We start from the raw sequence: 13728 nt of genomic DNA on the forward strand, positions 1-13728 counted from the left end.
CAACTCATGCCTCCCATCCATTTCAACAGCCCTTATAACCTCTTTGACCACTTGCCAAAATATACTACGTATAGAAAGAATACACCTACAGCTACAATGGCATGTGTGAAACTGCTTAGAAAAAACAACCCATTTATTAGTTTTTGACAAACAGAATGAGTGTTCCTAAAACCATATAAATAAGCCAATTGAATAGACCACTAAAGTATCAATAACTGAGGCTTTCAACTCATTTTACCATTGTGAAAATAAACATTAAGTCATTGGCAAAAGAGATTACAGAAAAAAAGTTTTATAATTTTATAGAGCTATAATTCAAGCAAAGTCAAGCTTTTCTGCATCTGTGCAACCAAACTAACTCTCACAATTTATTGTTAAGAGTCCAGACTCAAGCTTCACTCACCTTTTGAAGCACCGTGACTTGTATTGTTGAGGTTTATTTTGGAAGTACAGGAAAAATAATATTTGGATGATCAAATAAACATAGGCTCATACTTAAGAGGCATGGATGTGACGAGAGAGGAAGGAATATTATAGCTTATGCCTAGAAGGCTGAGCTACAAGGATCCAAACAACTTCATTTATCTGTACTTCCCAGTGATCTTTCAGGACATTTCAATATTTTGAAAAAAGAATACACCTTTGAAAATGTCCACTGGCATGAAAATTAACAAATAGGATTGTACTCACACGTAGGTAAAATGGAAACTTTCTACCATAAAATCCAACCCTAAAGAATTCTGGTTCCAGACGCTGGTGCTCCAATATATTGTCGTAATATGCAGCTTCCATTTTCTGTTAATGAAGAAAAACTAGCGGTTATGACCCAATTCTAGAACACTGCAAACACTGAAAGTAAGATGGCTTGAATAAAGTGCATTCTATTTATATAAGTTCAGTCAAAATTTGACTGTCCTTTACTTTGGGCATTGACTCAGTTCTGTAGGCACTGGCAGTCCTTCAACCTCCTCAGGCAGATGGTCAATGTTGAATTTAGACAGTAGTTTTCATGTGGTGGATCAATGCTCATGGGCATCACAACTAAGCATGATTCTAGCCTTGTTTGTACTCCACACAGAACAACGGTAAGCACTGAGCCTGTGCTTCGTGGATTTACCGAGACATCATTATTAAAGGGATGTGATTTATATGTATTCATCTTTTGTTTAAGAATTTAGATTGCCAACTAGTAGCTCATAGGTGTTGGTCTATAGAGTGTTGGTCTAAAACCTAACAGAATTCTTTGAAGAGGTGACAAAGTTGTTTGATGAGGGAAGGGATGTAGATGTCATATATATGGACTTGAGTAAGGCATTTGATAAGGCTCCCTGTGGTAGGCTGATGAAGAAGGTGAAGTTGCATGAGGTCCACAGTATTCTAGCTAGATGGATAGAGAATTGGTCGGGCAACAGGAGACAGAGGGTAGAAGTGGAAGGGAGCTTCTCAAAATGGAGAACTCTGACCAGTGGTGTCCCACAGGGATTCGTGCTGGGACTACTGTTGTTTGTGATATATATAAACGATTTGGAGGAAGGTGTCAGGTGCCTCATTAGCACGTTTGCAGATGACACTAAAATCAGTGGACGAGCAGATTGTGAAGGGGACTGTCAGAGAATGCAGGCAAAAATGAGGACTGCAGATGCTGGAAATCAGAGTCTAGATTAGAGTGGTGCTGGAAAAGCACAGCTGGTCAGACAGCACAGCTGGTCCGAGGAGCAGGAAAATCGATGTTTTGGTCAAAAGCCCTTCAGCAGGACTGAAGGCAGGGAGCCTCTAGGGTGGAGAGCTAAATGGGAGGGGGTGGGGCTGGGGAGAAGGTAGCAAAGTGAACAATAGGTGGATGGGGGTGGAGATGAAGGTGATAGGTCAGAGAGGAGAGTGGGGGAAGGTAGCAAAGAGTAGAATGGGTGGATGGGGGTGGGGATGAAGGTGATAGGTCAGAGAGTAGGGTGGAGCGGATATGTGGGAAGGAAGATTGGCAGGTAGGACAGGTCATGAGGATGGTGCTGAGCTGGAAGGTTGGAGCTGGAGTAAGGTTGGGGGAGGGAAAATGAGGAAACTGGTGAAATCCATATTGAAGCTCTGGGGTTGAAGTGTTCCGAGGCAGAAGATGAGGTGCTCTTCCTCCAGGTATTGGGTGGTGAGGGAGCGGTGGTGGAGGAGGCCCAGGACCTGCAAGTCCTTGGCAGAGTAGGAAGGGGAGTTGAACTGTTGGGCCATGGGGTGGTGGGGTTGATTGGTGTGGGTGTCCTGGAGATGTTCCCTAAAGCGCTCTGCAAGAAGATATCTAGTCTCCCCAATATTGAGGAGACTGCATCGGGAGCAACGGATACAATAAATGACATTGGTGGATGTGCAGATGAAACTTTGATGGATGTGGAAGGCTGTTTTGGGGCCTTGGATGGAGGTAAGGGGGTGGTGTGGGCACAGGTTTTGCAATTCTGGCGGTGGCAGGGGAAGTTGCCGGGGGGTGGGGGAGGCGGGGGGGGTGGAGGGGACCTGACAAGGTAGTCATGGAAGGAACGGTCTTTGTGGAAAGGGGTAGGAAGGGAAATATATCCCTGGTGGTGGGGTTCCTTTGGAGGTGGCGGAAATGTCGGCTGATGATGTGGTTTATGTGAAGGTTGGTAGGGTGGAAGGTGAGGACCAGGGAGGTTCTGTCCTTGTTATAGTTGGAGGGGTGGAGTTTGAGGAAGGAGGTGCTGGATGTGAATGAGATGCGTTGGAGGGCATCTTCAACCATGTGGGAAGGGAAATTGCGGTCTCTAAAGAAGGAGGCCATCTGGTGTGTTCTGTGGTGGAACTGGTCCTCCTGGGAACAGATATGGCGGAGGCGGATGAATTGGGAATATGGGATAGCATTTTTGCAGGAGGTAGAGTAGGAAGAGGTGTAATCCAGGTAGCTGTGGGAGTCGGTGGGTTTGTTAAAAATATCAGTGTCAAGTCAGTCGCCATTGATGGAGATGGAGAGGTTCAGGAAGGGGAGGGAGGTGTCAGAGATAGTCCAGGTGAATTTAAGGGTGGGGTGGAATGTGTTGGTGAAGTTAATGAACTGCTCAACCTCCTTGCGGGAACACAAGGTGACGCCGATGCAGTCATCATTGTAGCGGAGGAAGAGGTGGGGAGTGGTGCTGGTGTAACTACGGAAGATGGACTGTTCTACGTAGCCAACAAAGAGACAGACATAGCTGGTGCTCATGGCTGCCCCTTTGGTCTTGAGAGAGTGGGAGGATTTGAAGGAGAAATTGTTAAGGGTGAGGACCAGTTCAGGCAAACAAATGAGTGTGTCAGTGGACATTGGGAGAGGAAGAAACGGAGGGCTTGGAGGCCCTGGTCATGGCGGATGGAGGTGTAGAGGGATTGGATGTCCATAGTGAAGTTGAAGCATTGGGGGCCAGGGAAACGGAAGTCTTGGAGGAGGTGGAGGGTGTGGGTGGTGTCTCGAATGTATGTGGGGAGTTCCTGGACTAGGGGGGGGGGGGGGATAGGACAGTATCGAAGTAGCTGGAGATGAGGTCGGTGGGCTAGGAGCATGCTGAGACAATGGGTTGGCCAGGATGGTCAGGCTTGTGGATCTTGGGAAGGAGGTAGAATCGGGCGGTGTAGAGTTCCTGGACTACGAGGATGTAGCAGAATATAGATAGATTGGAGAGTTGGGCAGAGAAATGGCAGATGGAATTCATTCCGGACAAATGCGAGGTGATGCAGTTTGGAAGATGCAATTCAAGAGCGAACAATACACTAAATGGAAAAGTCCTGGGGAAAATTGATGTATAGAGACATCTGGGTGTTCCGGTCCATTGTTCCCTGAAGGTGGCGATGCAGGTCAGTGAGTGGTCAAGAAGGCATACAGCATGCTTTCCTTCATCGGATGGGGTACTGAGTACAAGAGTTGGTAGGTCATGTTACAGTTGTATAAGATTTTGATTCAACCACGTTTGGAATACAGTCCAGGTCGCCAAATTATCAAAAGGATGTGGATGCTTTGGAGAGGGTGCAGAGGAGGTTCACCAGGATGTTGCCTGGTATGGAGGGTGCGAGCTATGAGGAGAAGTTGAGTAAGTTAGGATCATTGTCACTGGAAAGAAGGAGTTTATGGGGAACCTGATTGAGGCCTACAAAATCATGAGAGGTGTAGACAGGGTGGATAGCAAGAAACATTTTCCCAGAGTGGAGGACTCAATTACTAGGGGTCATGAGTTCAAAGTGAGAGGGGAAAGGTTAAGAGGAGATATATGTGGAAAATTCTTCACGCAGAGGGTGATGGGTGCCAGGAATGTATTGCCAGCAGAGTGGTAGGGGCGGGAAGGATAGTGTAATTTAGGATGTATCGAGACAGATACATGAGTGGGCATGGAGCAACGGGACACAGATGTTTAGAAAATAGGCTGCAGATTTAGATAGAGGATGTGGATCAGTGCAGGCTTGGGGGAGCCGAAGGGCCTTTTCCTGTGCTGTAATGTACTTTGTTCTTTGTCTTTTTCTTGAGAAAGGGTTTAATAATTAACTAAGTCAATTTTTCCAGAAACATGAAGTTGAATCAGAGAGCTGATGACGAAGTATTAATGAAAGTTTGTTTTTATTGTGGGGGTTTAGATTGGAAGTGTTTGGTTGGAATTTTGCAAATTATTAAAGGGCTGAGGAAGTATAAGCTCTTTATTAGGAAGTATGACTGGTCAAAAGAAAAAGAAAACCTTGCAGCTCACAGGGCAAGAACTGAGAAAGAAAAGTCATGTAAAGCCTACAGATCTAATAGTGAATTAATTTCTCAGATGTTTGAGTAATTGTAAAGTGATATTGTTGGGAATTTCCAGCTGCTTTCAGTTCTAATGAAGAATCATGCTGAACTTGAAGCATGATCAATGTTTCTCCCTCCACAGATACTGCCAGACCTGCTGAGTTTTTCTAGCACTTGCTAATTTTATTTGGGATTTTGTTTTGTTGTGAGTTTTGAAAATTTTCAAACTTTCAAGAAAGCTTTTGTATTATTTTTATTTCTCTTGTGTAATAAACTTCTATTTTATTGGTAAAACACATTTATAGTCTTATGTTTCAGTAAGAGACTGCCACGTTAATTGAAGAAAAAATAATACACGCTCTGTCAAGCCAGATTGCATTCTGGGATCCTACTTGTCCAGTAGTAATGTCAGCTGAAGTCATAATGATATTCTTACCTCACAAAAATATATTAGTTCCAATATAATACAATATTGTCCAGGTACAAGAAGCCTGGATGACTTTCCCTTTCCTTGTCCACATGGTGAAAGCCTCGAATCTTTCGGTCCAAGGTACACAGTGGGCACTTCATTTACTTATAAAAAAGATATTATACAGACTGTTTCCATGCCATTATAAAGGTGTGAACCTACCAGGCTGCACACAGAGAGTGCAGGTAAGAGAATTGTGGCTATTTCTGAGTAAAAATATTCCTGGGAAAGCAGGATTTTAGAATCACTGCTTAAAAGCATTCTTCCTTTGGAATGAAAACAGCATTTTCAACTGGCTGCTTTTATTTCCATGAAAAAACAATTCCACTCACAAATCAATGTTACAGCGAATGCAAGTGGCAGGCAACCTGAATCTTGACTCTAATCTCCAGCATCTGCAGTACCCACTTTTGCCTTGAATATGCCTCTGATGCCAGTATGGGTATTTGTAGGGGCTACAGCTGTATTAATAATTTCATGTTAAATTATATTACATTCAAGTTGCCCATCTCTTGATCTGTGTGGGATTGATCTATTGATGAGGGAATAGTCTAGTCCCTTGTGCATTGAGTAAATGAATGCTGCTGAGAATAATGGCTGAAACAATGGGGTTGACCCCAGTACTGCTGGTTTAGAGGTGGAGAGATAAAATAAAAAAATCAGAACCTGTCAAATTTCAATCTAAAATGGTTGCACAGAGTAAGCTTATATTTTAGTAGGAACATTAAAGGGTGACCTATGAGATGTTTAAAGGGTTAATAAGGTAGATTAAGAGAAACTAATTTCTCTGGGAAGAATCCAGAATTAAGAATAACCTTAAAATTAGAGTAGGCTGTACAGAGATATTTTCAAAAGGTATATTGTCACACAAAGGATGACAGAAATCTGGCATTTTCTCATGAAAAAGCAGTTTTCGGGTTTCAGGCAATGGTGCCTTGTGCAGGAACAATAATTGACTAATACACTTAATCGAACAGTTCTTGATTCCACTGTCACAGCCTTGATTTATAGGAGTGTAAATTTCTAGTGTTCTCTCATAGAAAGGTTTAGATCATTGGTAGAGCTTTGGAAGCTCATGGTGTTGAAGCTCACTGAATCAAGGCAGGTAGAAGATTGAATTTGAGATTTTTCTGTATGTTGGGTTTAGTTCCATGTCAGTCAGTGTAATAACAGGAACAACCACATTGGAAGTTGTGTCTGGCTCCTTTAGAAGGACAATCCTCTCTGCTGGGTGCCTGTCTCTCAAAACTGTGACTTCAATAAAATATTTTGCCTTTGTCCAATGGGAAACTGCCCAAGAGTCTGCACAGGACTGCCTACCAACAGCATATTTTGTGCACCGTATATCAAATTTTGAAAAGGTGTGCTGTCAGCATAACACATAATGCTACTTTTAAATGTCCTTGTGACAACATTACTCTGTGTACTTTTGATGGAAACTGCATATATTTTCTCAGACTATCAATTTCAAATGTCCGATATGAATAAAGACTTGATTTAAATTAATTTTGTTCGTAAGGAAGTGGTATGATGAATGGCTTTGCATTATATACCCGGATCCAGCTGAGACTGTGGTAATCGTAGAAGGCTTCGTATTGACTGGCCAGCTCCCGACAGAGAGGAATTCCATACTCCCAGCACTGTGGACAATAAAAATTGTGAGTGAGTTCAAACTAAATATAGAAATGCTCAAAAGAGATCGTTAGAACAAAGACTAATTTCTGACAGCAGGATAAATCAATGCAATATAGTTTGTGAAGGCATGATGGGTCCTGAGTTCTGATAGTCTAGGGCATCGAGTCTGCAACCCTGAGCCCTAATAACCCAGACAACTCTGTTTCTATTTTCAATGATATGTTTTATTTGTATTTGCTGGTTTGAAATTCTGAGCCTGGTGATTTATCTTATTGATGGGCAAATCCTAAATTTAATCTTCAACCAACACTTAAAATAGATACCTGGTCATTATCATTGCAGTTTATGGAATCTTGCTGTACACAAATTGCCTGCAGTCACAGCTTGTGATACATGGCAAATTAATGGGAACATCGGCTGAGTCTCTGTAGTCACACAGCTAAGCAGTACACAAAGGTCATGAAGCTTGGACACTCCTGAGATATATAAAGGAAAGCTATTTAAATTAGTAATCAGTGAGCAGAGAGATTCCCTGATGCCTGTTCCAATAAAACAAACATGTAATTAAATTAAAAGCAAAAAATATTAGGAACACTCAGTAGGTCTGGCACAATCTATGGAGACAGGAAGGTAGGAATAATGTTTCAGTTCAATAGCCTTTTGTCAGGACCTTTAGAGATCTGCCATATTTTGTTTTTCATTCTATTATGCAACAGAACCACAGAGATTATAAGGTCCTAGGATCTGGTTTCCTGAAGTGGTAGGAGTGTTACAAGCGGTAGTGGTTGGGGTGCCCATATGACTGTTGTTCATTGTCTAAATATGTTGCTGACAAAGGTGCCTGGTGCTGGCAGTGCCTGATTAAAGCAAGCAGTCAATGATGTCAAGAAAAAGGCAGAAATCAGTATCTCTTTTTACTTTTTCAAATTAGTGATAATTTGGAGAGTGATTGGTAAAGAGAAAAGAATAGGGGGAGAGAAAAAGAGTCAGACAGACCAGCAAAGGAATGGAGAAAGTGAAAGACATACAGATGGGGGCAGGGAAGAGACATTTTTAGAGAGAGAGAGATAGAGACAGAGAGAGAGAGAAAAAGAAAGAAAGAGCAACAGAGACCAATAGAGAGATTGATAGTGAGAGATTGGAAAAAGACTAGGAAGGGAGAAAAACAGATAGTCAAGAAAAGAAAGAAACAAAATGGAGATAGAAAGAATAAAATAGATAGTACATAATGTGTCAAACACAGCACCCTTTCTAGGTTAATACTAAAGATTGATTTATCTCTTTCTTTTCTCTATGACCCACATTAACTCATTGCCAGAGTACTGTTCCAGGATATCCTATGGTTCCTCAATCAAATTGACCTGTTTTTAAAATTATGTGAGCTAAGGCACTAAATGTCATCAGGCTACTTGACTATGGAGACATCTCAGAAAAATGTGATCTAATGCTTGCCTTATGCTACTCAGTAGGGTTCCAGCTATAAGAACCCTGGCTGACACTCCACTCTTAACTCAGTAATACTGTGTTGAATCATTTTGCCTCATCTTAGTTTAACACAGACAGGGAATTGAACAAGGTATATCTGGCTCACCAACTGACTGGATGATCTTTCTGAGTCATCAACAGAAAACAATGCTATATTCAATCCATAAAGTTGACTGCAGAGATACACTGCTGGGTTAGTGAAGCACAAGTCTCACTTAATTCAAATTATTCAGCATGTTCAGTGAGGTGAAGTGAGGTGAATTACTTGCTGCACAGACAGGAATTAAAGGGAAAAGGTTCCCTTGGATTTTTGTTTGCTACTGTTCCATTTTCAGCTGAGGGAGAGACAAGTGAGTTGAAGACAACTATTTTAAATTTAAGTAAGGGCAATTATGAGGGCATGAGAACAGAACCAGCTAAAGTGAACTGGAAAATTAGATTAAAGTACAGGTCAATAGAGGTGCAGTGGCAGACAATTGAAGGGATATTTCAGATTACATGGAATAAGTAAATTCCAATGAAAAGGAAAATTTCAGGAAAAGGGTCCTATTATCTGTGAATATGTGGCTAACTAAAAGAGTTGAAGGTATTAACAAATTTAAAGAAGAAGCATATAATTACACAAGGATATAGAGCAGACTATAAAGAACAGCAGAGAATTACTAAAATATTAACAAGGAGAAAGGTAGCTAGAAATTTAACTAACAGATATTAAGCATTTTCACAGATATTTAAAAAGAAAGAGTTAAGAAAAAAAATTAGCCCCATGCAAAGTAAGTCTGGAAAATTAATAATACAAAATAATAAGAGAGTAGATAAATTGAACAGATACTTTGTATCAGTCTTCACTACATTGGATACAAACAACATTGCAGAAATAGTTGTAAATCAGAAAATGGACATAAGGGTAGAACTCAAGAAAACAACAATCATAAGGGAAGTGATACTGAGCAAATTGTTGGAACTGAAGGCTGACAAGTGTACCTGGATTCTGAAGGGCTTCCATTTTCCAAAATTCCCCAGTTTCAAGGAAGCTGCCATTAGATTGGAAAATAGCAAATGTAACTTCCTTATTCAAAAAGGGAAGGAGACAAAAATCAGGGAACTATAGGCCCATTAGCTTAATATCTGATATAGAGAAGATGTTAGAAGATATTATTAAGGACATTGCAACAGGGACTTAGAAAAATTCAGGCTGAGTCAAAATGGTTTTGTAAAAGGAATATCATGCTTAGCGAAATTAAAAGAGCTGTTTGAAGATATAACATGTTCTATCGATACAGTGAAAGTGCTGTATTTGGATTTCCAGAAGATTGTTCATAAGGTATGGCATCTAAGATTAGAATGGAAAATGAGGTTTATTGAATGGAGGTGCCAATTAGCTTGGGAAAATTGGCTAACTAACAAGAAAGAGACAGAAGGCAAAGTAGGTAATGTTTTGGTTAGCAAGATACAACAAGTGACATGTCACAGGAGTCAGTATAGGGCCCTCAACTTCCACACAATGTATATTAATTATTCAGATGAATGAACTGATGGTGTGGTTGCTGATGACAGAGAGATTGGTAGGAAAGTAGGATGTGAATAGGAGATAAGGAAACTATAAAGAGACATATGTCGGTTAAGTGAGTGAGCAAAAGATCTGCCAAATGGAGCATAAAATGGAAAAAGGAGAAATTGTCTATTTTGGCAGGAAAAATAAAAAGGAAGCATATTATCGAAAAGGTGAGCGATTGTAGAGCTCTATACAGAGGGAACTAGGTTTTCAGCTGAATTGTTACTGTTCGGACACAGACACAGCAAGTAAAGAGGAAACCCGATAGAATATTATAATTTATTGTGAGAAGACTGAAGAGTAGAGAGGTAATACTTCAGTTATACTTGGCATTGTTGAGACCACGTCTGCTGTACAGAGCATTGGCTTCTTAACCTAAGGAAGAATGTGAGTGAGTTGGAAGCAGTTCTAAGAATGTTTACTAGACTATTACCTAGTCTTAGGTGCACTGTCTTATGAGGAAAGGTTGGCCAGGCTTGGCTTCTTTCCATTGGAATTTATAAGAGTAAGAGGTGACAAGACTGAAACATACAAGTTCCTGAGGGGCTTGACAAGGTTGGTTTGAAAAAGTTTAGAGTTAGAGAAAATCTAAAATTAGGGGTCACTACTTGAAAATAAGGGGTCACCTACTTAGACAGAATTATAGGCCAGGACACCAAGGAGACCTTGCTTTCTCTTCTTTAAAATAGTGCCATGGGATCTTTTACATCATCTGAGAGATGGCCCAGTCTAACATCTCATTCAGAAAGGTGACAATGAATAAATAGCAAACTTTGTAAGCAGGGTAACAGAGCTGATTGGAGCCCAGGAGTTTCTTTGCAGTCGAGGTTGAGAAGTTGGAAGACACAAAATTGGCACAGCCTCAAAATTGACAGAATGGTGCGAATGCAGCAACTTTACAACAGCATTGTAAATGTTGACAGCAGATTATAATACAATAGATTGACAGGAAATTCATACAAACATATGATTTTTCATTTTGTTATTTGAACTTTACTGTGTCAAAAGAAGATTAAGCAGAGATCTGTAACATCTATTTAGTGAACACCTGGTGGATATGACTGGTGCTTAATAACATCTTACGGGAAGATACAAATGGAGATTAAGGACAAAAAAAGCATCTCCCAGCTTTCTACTCATGTGCAATGATAATGATGGAAGGTCCTGAATCTGTTTTCTATGACTGTCCTTCAACAGAAATCCTAATGAGCACAATACTTTGCAGGATAAGATAATATTCAGCACTTGATAAATCAATTAACTTTAATCCAATCAAGCCACGACACAGTGTCATAAAAATAGTAAATGCTAGAGAATCTCAGCAGGTCTGGCAGCATCTTCAGAAATACAGAATTAGCGTTTTGAGGTTCCAAAGAAACTTGCTGAGATTTTCCAGCACTTCCTGTTTTATTTCAGATCTCTAGCATTGCCACTACTTTTCTTTAACATGATATTGTGTCCCTCGCTCCATTTTACTGATGTTTGGCGGCTCTCTGATGTACTCATCACAAATTTTGGCTAATGTAGATTCAAAGACAGTAATTATAATATGAAAAGACCATATGGTAGGCCATTCAACCTTCTGAATCTGCTCTGCCATTCAATGAGATCATGGCTGATTTAAAAATCCTCAACTCTACTTTTCTGCTTTACCCCCATAACCCTTGATTGGCCTACTGATTAAAAGTCTGTCTACCTCAGCCTTGAATATCATAGCATCTACAGCACTTTGCAGTAAAGTATTTGACAGGTTCACTACCTGCTGAGGGAAGAAATTCCTCCTCATAACAGTTTTAAATGGGTGATCCCTTATCCTGAGATTAAGCCATCTAGATTAGACTCTTCTACAACCTTTCCGCATCTACCCAGTCAAATGCCCTAAAAGTCTAGCTTGTTTCAATAAGGTTGCCTCTCATTCTTTTAAACTCCAATGAGTATAGACCCAAAAACTCCCAAAGGCTCATCTGGGATTTGAATCTGGGATCTCAATCCCTACACAGCCCAAAGCAAGGACCATACTCCGAGACAAATGAGCCAGCTCAAACAGACATTGAGTCATACAGCACGGAAACAGATCTTTTAGTCCAACTCGTCCATGTCGACCAAAGTATACTAGTCCCATTTGCCTTAGAGAGTCACAGAGATATACAGCACAGAAACAGACCCCTCAGTCCAACGTGTTCATGCCAACCGAATATCCCAAACCAATCTAGTCCCACCTGCCAGCTCCCAGCCCATATCCCTCCAAACCCTTGCTATACATATACCCATCCAGATGCCTTTTAAATGTTGCAATTGTACAAGCCTCCACCACTTCCTCAGGCAGCTCATTGATACACATACCACACTCTGTATGAAAACGTTGCCCCTTAGGTCTCTTTTATATCTTTCCCCTCTCACCCTAAACCTATGCCCTCTAATTCTGGACTCCCTTACCCCAAGGAAAAGATTTTGTCTATTTATCCTATTCATGCTCTTCATGATTTTACAAACCTCTATCAGGTCACACCTCAGCCTCCGACGCTCCAGGGAAAAAAGCCTTAACCTATTCAACTCCTCCCTATAGCTCAAATCCTCCAACCCTGGCAACATACTTGTAAATCTTTTCTGAATTCTTTCAAGTTTCACAACATCCTTCCGATAGGAAGGAGACCAGAATTGCAAAAGTGTTTGGCCCTTGTCTATTATAGCCTTTCCTATGTATCTGTCCAAATATCTTTTAAATGTTGTGACTGCACCTGCATCCACCACTTCCTCTTGAAATTCATTCCATACATGAACAATCTTCTGAGTGAAAAATTTGCCCCTCTGGTCCCTTTTAAATTTTTCCTCTCTCACCTTAAAATTATGCTCTCTAGTTTTGAACTTCCCTACTCTAGGGAAAAGACCTTTGCTATTCACCTTATCTACGCCCCTCATGATTTTATAAACCTCAATAAGGTTACCTCTCAATCTCCTACACTCCACTGAAAGGAGTCCCAGCTTATCCAGCCTCCCCTTATAATTTAAAATCTCCAGTCCTGGTAAAGCTTTCCTGTACCCACTCCAATTTAATAATATCCTTCTTGTAGCAGGGTGACCAGAACTGTACAAAATACTCCAAAAGTGGCTTCACCAATGTCCTGTACAACTACAACATGACGTCCCAACTCCTACACTCAACAGTCTAAGTAATGAATGCAAGGGTGCCAAATGCCTTCTTAACCACTCTGTCGCAACATTCAATGAACTATGTACCTGAACCTGTCGGTCCCTCTATTTAACAACGCACCCCAGAGCCCTACCATTAACTGAGTAATTCCTGCCCTTACCAAATGTGACACCTTACAGTTATCTAAATTAAACTCCATCTGCCACTCCTTGGCCCATTGATCCAATTGATTAAGATCCCTTTGTAAGCTGTACCATCAATTTTGGTTTCACCTGCAAACTTATGGTTCCTATATTCTCATCCAAATTATTTATATAAATGACAAGCAATAGTGGACCTAGTACCAATCCCTATGGAACACCACTGGTTACAGGCCTCTAGTCTGAAAAACAATCTTCACCATCACACTCTGTTTCTTACCGTCAAACCACTTTTGTATTCAATTGGCAAGCTCTCCTTCAATCCCATGTAATCTAAATTTACTAACCAGTGTACCATGCGGAACCTTGTCATAGGCCTTACTTAAATCCATGTAGGCAATGTCTACCACTTTTCCCTGAACTAGCTTCTTGGTCACATCCTTTAAAAAATTTAATCATGTTTGTGAGATACAATTTCCCACACAAAAGCCATGCCGACTATCCTTAATCAGTTCTTGCCTCTCCAAATGCTAATAAATCCTGTCTCTCAGATTC

At 40.8% G+C, this 13728-nt stretch overlaps 1 protein-coding gene across 4 annotated transcripts in view; it reads right to left on the reverse strand.

Annotated features, from left to right (window-relative positions):
• Positions 1-13728, reverse strand: part of dock3 (dedicator of cytokinesis 3) — a 980202-nt gene that overhangs the window by 103212 nt on the left and 863262 nt on the right. For all 4 annotated transcript variants that reach the window (XM_043708482.2, XM_043708483.2, XM_043708484.2 and 1 more), the window contains 2 exons: positions 6761-6847; positions 691-795 (listed from right to left, as the gene is read on the reverse strand). In XM_043708482.2, the coding sequence (XP_043564417.1) occupies positions 691-795; positions 6761-6847 (192 nt within the window). The remainder of the gene's footprint in view (positions 1-690; positions 796-6760; positions 6848-13728) is intronic.

The sequence above is a fragment of the Chiloscyllium plagiosum genome, unplaced genomic scaffold (genome assembly GCF_037043375.1).
Source record: "Chiloscyllium plagiosum isolate Xiang-an unplaced genomic scaffold, Cpla_swu_hap1 HiC_scaffold_14, whole genome shotgun sequence".
Lineage (NCBI taxonomy): Eukaryota > Metazoa > Chordata > Chondrichthyes > Orectolobiformes > Hemiscylliidae > Chiloscyllium > Chiloscyllium plagiosum.